The sequence below is a fragment of the Ipomoea nil genome, unplaced genomic scaffold (genome assembly GCF_001879475.1).
Source record: "Ipomoea nil cultivar Tokyo-kokei standard unplaced genomic scaffold, Asagao_1.1 scaffold1895, whole genome shotgun sequence".
Lineage (NCBI taxonomy): Eukaryota > Viridiplantae > Streptophyta > Magnoliopsida > Solanales > Convolvulaceae > Ipomoea > Ipomoea nil.
This window is the reverse complement of record NW_017618323.1, coordinates 1,934,856-1,949,218: the sequence shown is the minus strand read 5'-3', so window position 1 is coordinate 1,949,218 and position 14,363 is coordinate 1,934,856. Positions and strand designations below refer to the sequence as shown.

At 44.6% G+C, this 14,363-nt stretch overlaps 1 protein-coding gene across 1 annotated transcript; it reads right to left on the bottom strand.

Moving 5' to 3' along the window:
- Positions 1 to 8,132: 8,132 nt before the first annotated feature.
- LOC109193531 lies at positions 8,133 to 13,888 on the bottom strand. The gene is made up of 8 exons (XM_019344373.1): positions 13,682 to 13,888; positions 12,649 to 13,627; positions 10,499 to 10,573; positions 10,182 to 10,414; positions 9,647 to 9,763; positions 9,107 to 9,508; positions 8,866 to 9,023; positions 8,133 to 8,814 (listed from the first exon to the last, which is right to left on the bottom strand). Exons 1-8 carry the CDS (start codon positions 13,886 to 13,888, stop codon positions 8,133 to 8,135), a joined length of 2,853 nt encoding a protein of 950 aa, XP_019199918.1.
- Between the last annotated feature and the right edge of the window lie 475 nt (positions 13,889 to 14,363).

Below are 14,363 nucleotides of genomic sequence, written 5' to 3'. Positions count from 1 at the left end.
GTCCTTGTACCCCGTGGTTTGGGTATCAATCCACCCCTTTCGGTCATAGTCAGACACACCCGTGGTGGTCAATTTCAAGAGCATGGCCAAACGGCCTTCGGAAAGCACTATTTCCTTGCCACGGACCTTGGTGGTGATTTCTACCTTGTCACCCCGTTTGGTGGCTACAAGGTGTTGATAGAACTCCTTCACCAATTCGGGGTACGTATCCCCTTTGATGGTGAGATACGTATCTAAAAGCCCTTGATGTTTGAGCATATCAACCAATTCCGAAGAGAATTGGTCGGGTTCAAGAGCTTTACCTCCGATCACGGTGTAATCGGCATTGCTCCACTCCGGGGTGCGGGTTCCGAGGGGTTTCTTTGGCATCGTGGTGCTTCGGTTGATGGCGACGTTTTCCGGCGATTTTCCGGCGAGGCGGCGGCGGGGCTCCGGCGTGTTTTTCCGGCGAGGTGAACGGCGCTCCGGCGCGTTTTTCCGGCGAGCTTCTAGGTGGCGTGGTTTCCTGTTTTCGAGGGGGGCGGCGGTGCTGTGGAGGTTCGGCGTTGGTGCGGTGGGGGTGAGATGGTGGGGTGGCGTCGTTCGGGTGGAGGGGCAGCGGGTCGTCGCTGGGGAGCCACCGGGTGGCGGGTTTTGGCTGGCTGGGACGGCGGCGCGGCGGTGTGACGTTGGCGGGTGGTGTTCGGCCGGCGGCGGCGGTCGATCGGCGGTGACGATGGGTGGTTGTTGGTTTCTTTGGGGTGGGGCGGTGAGGTGTGCGAGAAGGAGAAGGGGAAGAGTGGGGAAGAAGGAGGGGAGGAAGAAGAAGAAGGGTTTTTGATTTGGGGGTTTTGTGGGTTTTAGGGATTTGGAGGGGTTTAACAAGGGAGTATTCCCTTGAGGTTTTCAAGAAACACTCATGGCTTAGTGGTTAGGGGCTTGGACTTGTAAGTAGGAGGTCTAGAGTTCAATTCTCATTGGTAACACTAGGCTCTTTGATGATGGGGCTTTTGTCTTTTTCCTTATTCCGGCTTCTAGTGGTGAGGTTTGGCTAGTTTGCAAGTAGAACCGAATTATGAACTAATCTTTTATTTATAATACTTCCAAGTAATTAAGCTAAGTAAGTAACTCTACCACGAAGGTGATTACAAGAAATTGCCAACCTATCCTAGGCAGAATTCGTCTTCTTGGCTTTCTCCCACGGGATTTGCGTGGTCCTCGTCTTCGGGGCCTTGGTTCCCTTCCTCGAGGTCGCCCTCGTTCCCGAGGTCGGCTTGAGTGCGGCTCATGACGAATATTTTTCCGGGAGTGCCGTAGTTTCCTTGATGGGTGGTGCCCCCATGTTGTCCCATGGTGGTAGTGCGCGGCCTTTGGGGTTAGGTGCAAAGGAAGGCCTTGTGTCCTTCTTCTCCGCAGTTGAAACATCGCAAGGGTTTGCCCATGCAATCCTTGCCTCTATGGCTCTTGTCGCATTTCGGGCAAGGGAAGCCCCTGGCGCTGGCGTCGATGTTTTCCCGAGGTGGCCTTTGGTTGGTCGGGTTGCCGGGCCTCGTGTTGGTGTCGCTCCTAGTTCTTTTTACTGGTGGCGCCCCTCCTCCGGGGTTCCTCTTCCGCATTTGCTCCTGAACCCCGCGTTGGAGTAGTTGGATTCGGTAGAGATTGGCGGCACTGGAGTAAGCCTCGTTGAGAGTCCGGGGTCTGCTTACCACTAGTGCTTTTCGGGCTTCAAAGTTGAGGCCCGATACGAATCTCTCTATTTTGGTTACCTCGGTGGGGACGAGTTCGGGTGCGAAGCGTGCTAGCTCAAGGAATCGTTTGTGGTATGCCATAACGGTCGCTGTCCCTTGTTTCAGATGGAGAAACTCCTCATACATGGACGCTCTCACGTGTGTCGGGTAGAACCTCTCTCGTAGTCGTGTTTTGAGGTTCTCCCAATTGAACCCCGGTTCTTGTTGATAAGTGGGCCCCTCGTGGATCCACCAGAGATCGGCATCGTGCCCGAAGTAGAACGAGGCTATCTCTACGCGGCGTTCTTCCGGGCATTCTACTACTCCAAAAATCTTATCAAGAGTCCGGATCCATTCTTCCAGGACCGCGGGATCCTCTTCTCCCGAAAACGTGGGTGGTCGGTGATTTGAAACTTGTCGGGCGACGTCCGAGTTCGCGTTTGACGGAGGTGGTGGGAGCCTATTGTTGCGAAGGGCCGCGTCACTTAGTGCCTGTGCGACTTGGGTTAGTTGCTGTAGGGTCTGGGTCAAGGGGTTGTCTGTGGCGGGCTCTGGAGTTCTGGATTGCCTTCTGTTTGGTGCCATGCTGTCGTCTTTCTGGTCAGCGTTTATAAGAATGTTAAGTTAGAGTTCGACGCACTTCTTGTGAAGTGATAAGTGGGGGGAAAGGGTTTTAGAATGGGGAAGGGTAAAGTGTAGGGAAGTTATGTGTAGGTTTCACAATCTCACCGCGCGTCCTAAGATTCCTGAGTCCTATGCTCCTAGGTACCTGGAGTTCAAGCCTAATGTCCTAAAGTCCGGTTTTTAAGAGTCTTTTCCTAGGGTCAAACTTAGGCTCTGATACCAACTGTAACACCCCAGATTTTCAAGATACTTAAAACTTATAAAATAAAGGTGAAATCTCATTAAATCCCAAAACATAATACAAGGGTGCGGGGTGCTATGCCACACCTGAGCTAGAGAACTCAGGTGCACAGGCTAACTATCTAATATCCTTAGTAATGTAAATGCATAAACATGGCACGCAGGCCGGAAGGGAAACTATCTACTTCTACGCTCCAAGTTCTAGCGCGCTCCAGTGACTTATTCTTCTGTGCCTGAAAGCCAAATATATCTGTTCAGCGAGAGATGCTGGTAACCCACTCCAACGCGTTGAAATACAATACATATAGAGATATATATAGATATACGAAAACCATTTTGAAGCATGAAGATATATCCTACGAGACTCTAGCTTTTAAAACCGGGAATGACTCGACAGATAAGGCTAGACACAAGCAACAGTTATAATCAAGCGTATACAATCCACAACAGGCAAGACAGATAAAGCTGATCACGAATAATAATCATAACCCATCATACACAATCCCTAGCATAAATCCCATAGTCAAATCCCCCAATATACTCATAAACACAACTCATCCATATCTCATCAAATAGCACACTTTGTTGGCGCCACAGGACCAATCGCATGCCCATACATGAGGGTCAGCGCATATAGCTCTGACACGGCCCCGCAGCACCCTGCCCCGTCTCACATTACGGAGGAGCCGATCGCAACCGGCTGATGGACCTTTGTCCTATATAATATTTATATACCTGACCGGTCTTTACCAGCCTGGTTAACAGTTGAGATGGTTCTCAGCCCATTCAACTGCCCGTATAGTGGACCTTTGTCCTATATAATATTTATGTACCTGACCGGTCTCTACCAGCCTGGTTAACAGCCGGTATGGTTCTCAGCCCATCCGACTGCCCGTATAGTGGAACTTAGTCCTATATAATATTTATATACTTGACCGGTCTCTACCAGCCTGGTTAACAGCCGGTATGGTTCTCAGCCCATCCGACTGCCCGTATAGCCCGATTGATCTCAACCAACTCGGGGTTACACACACACATAACATATAGCAAGTACATGCAACCCACATTAACATGTTGGGAAGGGGGAGAAAACGTATAACAAAACCTATGCGTGATCCCTCACATACTAAGAATAGTCCTAAGGGGTTCATGCTTCTTCCACCTAGGTCAACGGGATACCAATTCAACTAGCATGCAATATAATAGACCCATAACCTACGAACGGTACCCGAAATATCAAACTAGACATAGGCACGATAAACGGAGTCCGTTGGGACACCACGGGGAACGGGGGAACATCAAACGGGGAAGCCGGGATCCCAAGATGGGATAATTTCCAGCGGGTAGCCGGTGGGTGGGGGGCCACCCGCCGGCTGCCCGCCGGACTTTACTGTTCCGGGCAGCGGGTCGCCGGCGGGCAGCTGCCGGGCGGTATTTCACGGCCGTGGGTAGGTGGCGGGTCCCCTACCCCCGACTGACTCTTTTCCCACACTTTACGCCCCGGGAACCGTTATGGAACCCGAAACCATGCTTAGACACTTTACAATGCAATTAACGGCAACACGTAGACAATTAACGAATCAAATACAAGAAACGAACGACACATAACCTATCATGCTTTTCTAAATATAATCAACACCCAAACATGCGATTTCCCCACCCGATAAACCAAGAATAAGATCATACGATACAACCTAGGGTTCTAATCACTTTTATATCAACAAGAATACGGTTCGTCTTCTAATTACAAGATTCGGTACAAATAACACATAAGCATTAAGAATGCCATACAATAATCAAGAACGACATATAATCATCAAGAACTCCACATAATCATCAAGAACACCATAATTATCAAGAATCTCCCAATATCAAGATCACCCATGGAATTATCCCATCAATCATCAATAATAATATCACAAGTCACCAATACACAATAATACGGGGAAATCCTACGGGGGAAATCATAGCTATGAAAATAGGTTTTGTTGAGACATGGGTTACCTCTTAGCCTTAATTAATTCCTTGGCTATGAAGGGTCTTTCTTTAAGCTTTCTTGCTTTCTTGATTTCTTCTAGGGGGATTCTTGGAGCTCTTCGGGGAGGTGGGGCGTTATTCTTGTGGTGGGGGGGGGGGGGGGTGGGGTTCTAGGTGCCTCTTAAGTCCCCTATTTATATATTTAGGAGTCCTAGTTAGGAACTAATATTATGGGCTTGCTAATTCTATTTCTTTTGGGACTAAGGATTGGGTTTAGGGATAAGGGCCCGTGGACTATGGTGGGCCTTTCCTAATTAATTATTGCGATTTAATTCTTTCTTTTGGGTAATCGATCAACGATTTAATTGATCTTAGGGGTCGTAACACGGGGTGTTACAGTACGGACCGGGGATCTCAACAAGTCCTCTACAACTCAAGGAGGAACAGGGACCCATGCTGTCCCGAGAAGCGTTGCGAGACGTGCCGGAACCTGGCGAGCCGTGATCTAGGTGACACATAGGCGGCACCAGGCGTAACAACCAGGGGCACATGCCCTGCCCCGGACGTTGGGCGAAACGAGGTGAACCCACAGCACCGGGACGAACTAAGCGACTCCAGGAGACATCAATCGTAACGAGCCTCTGCGGAGGCATCTCATATAATCTCAAAAAAAAAAAAACCCTAAACCCTCCACAAACAAAATTCACAAAAAAAAAATAAATAAAAAAAATAAAATATATATATATATATGAAGCAGATATACAGAATGATATATGCAAGCAGTATAGTTCGAACAGACCTCTCACTCTCACCAGTGCATTTAACAACATAAAGCCATCACCTTTATATAGTACTCCATGTGCAATAGCCAACCATCCACTACCCATAAAAGTAGGACTACAAATCAGTGAAGACCATCCCTGTACGCACATTCACTATGTTGTGCGGACAAGGTCACTAATGGATCCACAAAAATAGGGTTTGGAAAAAGAGTTTGAGAGCAAAATGTTGACCCCGCGTCACATCGCGCGGTCTACCTCCTTTCCCTTCTCATAACATTTCAAACCATCTCAAAGGACTTGAAGTATATAAGGAATGAAAAGAGAGGTTAAACTATCAATGTGGGACAACTTGGTTAAGCTTAAATTAAGCCTTTCCCTTTAAATGCTCCCAACACGGGTTTAGTCGCAAAATTCCACCCCTGCTTTCCTAGTATAGCGAGATTCATCTCACGAACTCTACGAAACCCCATACCCCCAACTTCTTTGGGATACACAAGTCACTCCACTCACTCCACCTTATTCCCCCTCGTTCCCTTCTCTCGCACCCCCACCAAAACGAGTTCATGATCCTTTCTATCTCATCACTCAAGCCAATAGGAAGCAGGAACACATTTGAGAATCCCGAATTATGCAAGCATATGTATTTGAGAAAACAATTGTTATTATGTTATGTTGCGAAGGGATAGTTTTCAAGAAATAATCAATAATCTTTTAAAATATTCGTGAATGTTTTCATTCTTTCAACCGTACAAAGCAATGTGCATTGAAAACCATACTACAAAATAATTTAATATAGATTCAGGGTGTGTTTGGCTCGCACATGGGAATCGAAATGGGAATCAAATATTTGGCAATGGTAATGGGTTTTGATAAAAGTATTTTGCATGTTTGGTAGTATGGTGGAATTGGAATGATTATCAATATTGTTGTTTTGTTATGTATGATCGTATAATGGGAATAAAGGTTTTAAAAATACAAGAACAAAAAATCAAGACAATTTATTCTAATATAAAGACATCCAAAGCGCCAATATAAAAAAAAAAAAATCTAAAAGCACTAATCCAAACTTAAAAATTAAATTACCAATTAGGGGGGAAAATAATGGAATGAAACTCTTATTTTATTAGGGAATGAGTTTTCTAATTAAGGGGGTAATCAAATCTAATAGTAGTGATCTAGAAACCTGTCAACCAAACAATAACAATGACTTTGATTCTCATTCCCGATAGCTAAACCTATGAACCAAACACACCCTCAATTATAATGATTTATTATAAACTTTATTAAATTTGTAATATAATATTATGATTATTGTGAAATATGTTAACTGGATATCAATGTATTTGATTTACTACTTCAACCGTAGTTGGCTCCCCGCACTATTTAATCTTGGCTCCGCCCCTGGCGTAGAGGACCCAAAATAGCAAATTATACTATGGATTAGGGTCTACTTTGCATTATAGATTTTGATCCAAAATGATATTTAGATTATTTGCTTACAGTTAACCTATTATGTGCCTATAAAATTGAAAGTACATAATATGTTAACTGTAGACACATAATTTATTAATTGTAGACACATAAATTATGTACATACTATAATTAGCATATTAGAAAAAATCACTATTCTGGTCCCTCAATTGTTTTGCAACTATTAATTTAGTCCCTAATAATTTTAATTTGAACGAATGTGATCATCGAATTATTTTAAAATTTGTCAATTAAATCCCCACTATTCTATTAGTTAGTCGTTAGTAACCCTAATTTTAGTGAGCATTTTAGACTTTTCGCATTTCCCCTTTTACAACTTCAACAAGGCCTTAATTATTGTTGCTTAATAATTTGATGACGGCGGGCGCGGCGAAGGCGATCAGAAGACTTCGTGGGGGGCATTGGGGAATATGGGCATTGGAGAACAAGTTGAGAGGTAAGTTGTATAAAGGGAGCGAGGAAGAACATTGTGGATTTGCCATTGCTGCTGCCGCTGCTGATCTCCATCACGTGGCACCGTCGACACCGGTAAACTCCGGCTCCCTCCACAATCTAAGATGGCTGCTCCTCTCAGCACCCTTGTTGAAGGTGATAAAAGGGGATAATGAGCAAAAATCTAAAATGCCTACTAAAATTAGGGTGACTAGCGGTCCAATGACGGAGTAGTGGCTAGGGGATTCAGTTAACGAAATTTAAAGCAATTCGAGGATCCCATTCGTTTAAATTGAAAATTATTGATTAAATTGACAGTTGTAAAACAATTGAGCGACAAAAACAATGATTTCTCCTAACATATTAGGTATAATTGCAGACACATAATTTATTAATTACAAACACATAAATTATGTACATACAGCTAATAAATTATGTAACTTCAGTTAACCTATTATATGCCTACAATTTATTTATAGGGCCATACATAACTAAACATCAATATTGGTAATTATTCCAATTCACCTTACTACTAAACATGCAAAATACTTTTTTTTTTTGAAAGTCAACCAATGAATGATTGTATTAATGAATCAAAGCTGCAATGCAGTCTAGGGGGATATAATCTCAATACATAGCTTGATCCTGAACAAAAGCTAACGAAGCTAACGTATGCGCATGCGCGTTAATCTGCCTAGAAATATGATTTAACAAGACATAATTAAAAGACGAAATTAAATTCCTACATTGGTCTACTATTACTCCAACATAGGACATTATGATAGCTGATCTCTGTCGTATAGCATTCCTGAGCTGTAAGCAGTCTGTTTGAAGGGATACTGTTGTTATATTCTTTTCCAATAGCCAGGATAGAGCTTCCTTACATGCCAAAGCCTCTGCCATAAATGGTGACAAGCAATTCGATAGTCTTCCATTTTTTGCCGCTAGAAAAGATCCCTCCGGAGACAGCAACACAATACCGTATGTAGCCTTTCTCGTGTCTTCCCGATATCCTGCATCGACATAACATCATGGGGTAGAGCCGCCGCTGCTGTCCGCCGTAGCTGCCGTGGGGGATGCCGAGCCGCGGCGCGCTACCTGCTGGTAGGAGTGCAGTGCCGCCTTGGCCTGCCTCCAAGCCGCCGTAGGGCGCGGCAATGTGCCGTCCCATACAGCTGAATTTCTGCACCTCCATAAGAGATAAAGCAATGCCACCACCGCTGCACTTTGATCCCTCTGTGAACATTGTAAGCACAATTATTAGCCACTCGGGGAATGAGTTGACAACAATATTTGTTATTGGCAATCCTGAAATATTCCAAACATGTCTAGAATAATCACAATTGATGAATGTATGCATAACATTCTCATGCGCTAGCCCACACATTTGGCATGTGGGATCCACTTCCACCCTCTTTATAATCAAGTTGTTAGTTGTTGGAAGAATATCACAAATTGCTCTCCATAAAAAAGTCTTCCATTTTGGGGGTATTTTCATTCCCCACATTTTAGTCCATTTCTCAAAAACCCCGGGTGAGTGATCATAAATACCCATAATGTTCCTGTAAGCATTTTTAACCATATATACCCCATTGGGGTCATCGGGCTAATACCATGAGTCCTCATATCCTGGACTGACAGGTATCCTCAGTATTCTACTCAAATCCTCCTCATCAAATAAGTCTGCTAAAATATGTGGGTCCCAGGTAGCAGTTTGTTCATCTATTAAACCTACCACTTTAGCATGCTTGAGCTCTACAGGCATATCAGTCTGTGCCAAAGGGCTAGGATTATCAGGTAACCATGGGTGTCCCCAGATTAGTGTCGTTTACCATCCCCTATCCTCCTGCGCACCCGTGCCACCACCATGTCATGAGCTGCCATAATACTTCTCCATGAGTGGCTTGGGTATCCTCCTATCTTGACATCAATAAAAGTGGTATTCGGATAGTACCTTGCCTTATAGACTTTTGCAACAAGTGTGTCTGGACTTGTGAGTAGACGCCATGCCTGCTTTCCCAACATTGCTAAATTAAAATTCTTGAGATCTTTAAACCCCATTCCTCCATATTTCTTTGGGATACTCAGCTTATCCCAAGCTTTCCAGTGTATTCCTCTATCCATACCAGTGCCCCACCAATACTTGTTCATTGTTCTCTGTATTGATAAACACACCGTGTCTGGAATCAAGAAGACACTCATTGAAAAGGTAGGAATAGATTGTGCCACGCTTTTCAATAGAATTTCCTTCCCTGCCTGTGTCAGAAATTTCTTGTTCCATGAGCTTATTCTCTATTTTATCTTATCCTCAATATATGAGAACACTGCCCTCTTATTTCTCCCCACAAAAGATGGTAACCCCAGATATTTCCCAAAGTCGGGTGCCTGGTTTACCTGTAAGCAACTTGCCACCACTTCCCTATCCTCCACACTGGTATTTCTGCTAAAGCAGACACTGGACTTGTGATAGTTTACCTTTTGTCCTGAAAGCTCCTCATATCGTCCCAGGCACTGGTATTATCTGCTTTAAAAAATAATAGGCTATCATCTGCAAAAAACAGATGTGATATCTGTGGGGCTCCCCTAGCAACTCTGCAGCCATGTATTAAGCCAGTCATTTGCGCTCTTTGCAATAACATAGATAACCCTTCAGCACATATGAGAAATAAGTATGGAGACAAAAGATCTCCCTGTCGTAGTCCCCTGGTTGGCGTTACACTCCCACTATTAACACCATTAATCAGGATGTTATATTGGACAGTAGTAACACACTACATCAACAAATTAATCCACCGGTCATCAAAACCCATTACCTCCAACATTCTTCTCAAAAATCGCCATTCCATCCTATCATATGCATTGGCCATATCCAACTTCAATGCCGCCCACCCCTTCCTACCACACTGCTTTCTATTTAAATAATGCCCACCTCTGCAGCTATTAAAATATTATCAGTAATAAGTCTCCCAGGAATAAAAGCACTCTGGGCCTCTGAGATGAGGTTCCCCATAAGTGGTTTCATCCTATTGGCTGTTACCTTTGCCATGATTCTGTACAAAACATTACTCAGTGCTATTGGTCTCATATCAGCTACTGTCTCAGGCACATCTTTCTTCGGAATTAAAACCACATTAGTATCATTCAATCCCTCAGGTAGCGAACCTGAGTTTAAGCAATTCACAATAAATTCAAACACATCTCCCCCTACAATATCCCAATATTCCTGGTAGAACTCAGGGTTCATACCATCCGGTCCTGGTGCTTTGTCACGGAACATTGCAAACAAAGCTGTAACATCCCAAATTTCCAAGACTTTTAAATCTTATATAACAAAGATAGAATCTCATTAAATCCCAAAATACGATACAAAGAGTACGGGGTGCTATGCCACACCCGAGCTAGAGAACTCGGTGCACAGGCTAAATTCTAAACCCTCAATCAGTATCAATACGAAAACCATTTTGAAGCATGAAGATATATCCTACGAGACTCTAGCTTTTAAAACAGGGATAGACTCAACAGATAGAGTTAAGCACAGACAGCAATTAAACCAAGCATATACAGTTTACAACAGGCAAGACAGATAGGATAAGCACAATTAATAATCATAACCCAACATCTCAGTATGGATCCCATAGTCACATCCCCAAGACACTCGTAACAACAACTCATCCATATTTCATCACATAGCACACTTTGTTGGCGCCACAGGACCAATCGCATGCCCATACATGAGGGTCAGCGCATATAGCTCTGACACGGCCCCACAGCACCCTTCCCCATATCGCAACACGGAGGGGTCGATTGCAACCGACCGATGAACCGCAGCTCATCATAGTTTGATCGCAACCAAACAGTGGACCGCAGCCCAAGAGTATGTCATCTGACCGCAGCCAGGAAATATGAACCGCAGCTCATGTAGAAACGTTTGATCGCAACCAAACGGTGGACCGCAGCCCAAGAGTGTAAATCTGACCGCAGCCAGCTTCTGAACCGCAGCTCAGGAATAACCAATCCGATCGCAACCGAATTGGGGTATCATGCACATATAACACATAGCAAGCACATGCAACCCACATTAACACATTGGGAAGGGGGAGAAAACGTATAACAAAACCTATGCGTGATCCTTCACATACTAAGAATAATCCTAAGGGGTTCATACTTCTTTCACCTAGGTCAACGGGATACCAATTCAACTAGCATGCAATATATAAGACTCATACAACCTACGAACGGTACCCGAAATATCAAACTAGACATAGGCACGATAGACGGAGTCCGTTGGGACACCACGGGGGTCGGGGGAACATCAAACGGGGAAGCCAAAATCCCAAGGTGGGGTACAAACCAGCGGGTAGCCGGTGGGTGAGGGGTCACCCGCCGGCGGCACTTTTCCGGGTAGCGGGTGCCCGGCGGGCAGCTGCCCGCTGCCGGCGTTGCCCAAATAGGCCGCGGGTAGGTGGCGGGTCCCCTACCCCCACCTACCGCCCACTGACTCTTTTTCACCAAAAACGCCCCGGGAACCTTTGTGGAACCCGAAACCATGCTTAGACACTTTCAAACGCAATCGATAACACACGTAGACAATTAACGGATCAAAATCAAGAAACATATGGCACATAACCTATCATGCTTTTCTAAAACATAATCAACACCCAATCATGCGAATTCCCACCCAATATACCAAGAATAATAGCATACGAATTCCACGATATAACCTAGGGTTCTATTATTTTTAAATCAACAAGAACACAATTCATCTTCCAAAATCAAGATTCAGTAGGAATATCATATAACTATCAAGAACCTCATATAATCATTAAGAACATCAAGAACACCATATAACTATCAAGAACGTCATATAATCATCAAGAACACCATAATTATCAAGAACCTCTCATCATCAAGATCACCCATGGAATCATCCCACCAATCATCAATAATAATATCACAAATCATCAATACACAATAATATGGGAAATCCTAAGAGGGGAATCATAGCTATGAAAATAGGTTTTGTTGAGACATGGGTTACCTTTTAGCCTTAATTAATTCCTTGGCTATGAAGGGTCTTTCTTGAAGCTTTCTTCTTTCTTGATTTCTCCTAGGGGAATTCTTGGAACTTCTTGTGTGGTGAGGGATTATTGTGGTGGGGGTTCTAGGTGCCTCTTAAGTCCCCTATTTATATATTTAAGAGTCCTAATTAGGAACTAATATTATAGGCTTGCTAATTCTATTCCTTTTAGGACTAAGGAATGGGTTTAGGGATAAGGGCCCATGGACTATGGTGGGCCTTTCCTAATTAATTATTGTGATTTAATTCTTTCTTTTGGGTAATTGGTTAAATGATTAATTAGTTTTAGGGATCGTAACACGGGGTGTTACAAAAGCACTCTTGACCTCCTCTAATTCAAACTGGCGAAGGAGCATAGTGTTCTGCTCACTAGTCACACGGGGGGCAAAATTATCAAGCATGAGATCCTCACATTCAGTGTTAGACGATGTAAAAATAGCAGCATAATACTCCAAGACAACTTTCCTCATATTATCCCCCTCCACCCACGCACCCACATCATTTTTTAATCTAGGAATATAATTTTTCCTTCTACGAGCGGAAACGTACCTGTGATAGAATTTGGTATTGCAGTCCGCACCACGCAGCCAGTGCTGCTTCGCCCGCTGCCTCCAAAATACATCCTCCTGCATCTCCACCTGTCCCAGTCTTTCCTCAATATCGCGAAATTCGGCCAATGCAGCCGAATCCCGTCTGTGACGCAGTTCATCTTGCTCTTTCCTCAATTGCTTTATACGGTCACCAAACTTATGCCAATGCTCCCCACCCCACCGCATTAGCCTTCCTCCACAATGCTGCTGACAAATCAACAGCCCCTTATCCCTACTATCCTGCCAGGCAGTCTCTACCACCCCCCGACAACCGTCATCATGAACCCATGCCATCTCAAAGCAAAACTGTTTCGGTCCCCCATGTCTGCGGCCCCGTACAATATCAGTGTTCAGGAAGAGAGTGGAGTGATCAGATTTTCGGGTTAGAATATTTTCGACCCATGCCTCAGTATGCAAGGTAGTCCATCGTGTAGACACCAACACCTTATCCAGCCTTTCCTCCATCCACCTATCAGTCCCTTTCCCCTTTTCCCATGTAAACTGGTGACCTCGCATTGGCAATTGAACCAGCCCAAAATTGTATACAGTATCTCCAAAGCCTCTCAACAGACTAACCGGGTGAGGATTCCCCCCTCTCTTTTCGCGCTGGTATAACAAATCATTAAAGTCTCCCAAAGCCACCCAGGGCAGTGTAGACTTGTCCCTCAAACCACTCAACAATTGCCACGCCTCCCTGCGTCTATGCCTCTATGGGAACCCATAGAAACATGTCATTCGCCATACTTTCTCCCTTATAGCTACCTCCACATCCACATAATTCTTTGAATAACTCAACAGCCTAGCAGTATTATTCTTTTTCCATAATAATGCTAAGCCACCCCCTCTCCTATCTTGATCCACATAAAACAGACCCTCAAAACCAATCTTAATTCGTAGTCTTTCTGCATGACTCCGATCTACTTTTGTTTCCATTAAGTAGACGAAATCGGGCTTCTTACGAGACACCATGTCCACCACTTCACGAACTGTCTGTGGATTGCCCAAGCCACGACAGTTCCAGCTTATTGTACTCATTGAGATGGGCGGGCCTGACCACCAGGACCCGCCGTAAATCCGTTTTTTGAGAACTCAGACATCACCACATCTCCTGCATCCATCCTTATACTGCCACCATCCACCCCATCCCCCTCCTTCTCTTAGAGGCCGCTACCACCACCCCCTCACTCGCCCTCTCCTCCCCAACCCGTACACCCCCTCCTCCCGCACCATCACCCAATGCCGTATCTCCCATCTTTCCCTCCCCTCCCTTCACACTTTTCCCCTTCCCATCTAGTGGTATCAACCATGGATCCCCCACTTGTCTTAGCCCCCGGCTACCTCCCCCCGCCTTTAGGTCCACCGTATATGGAAACTTATCCGCAGTGAGTCCTGATTTCCTTGCCAGCTTACAAAATTTATTGGCATGCCCTAGTAAACCACAATA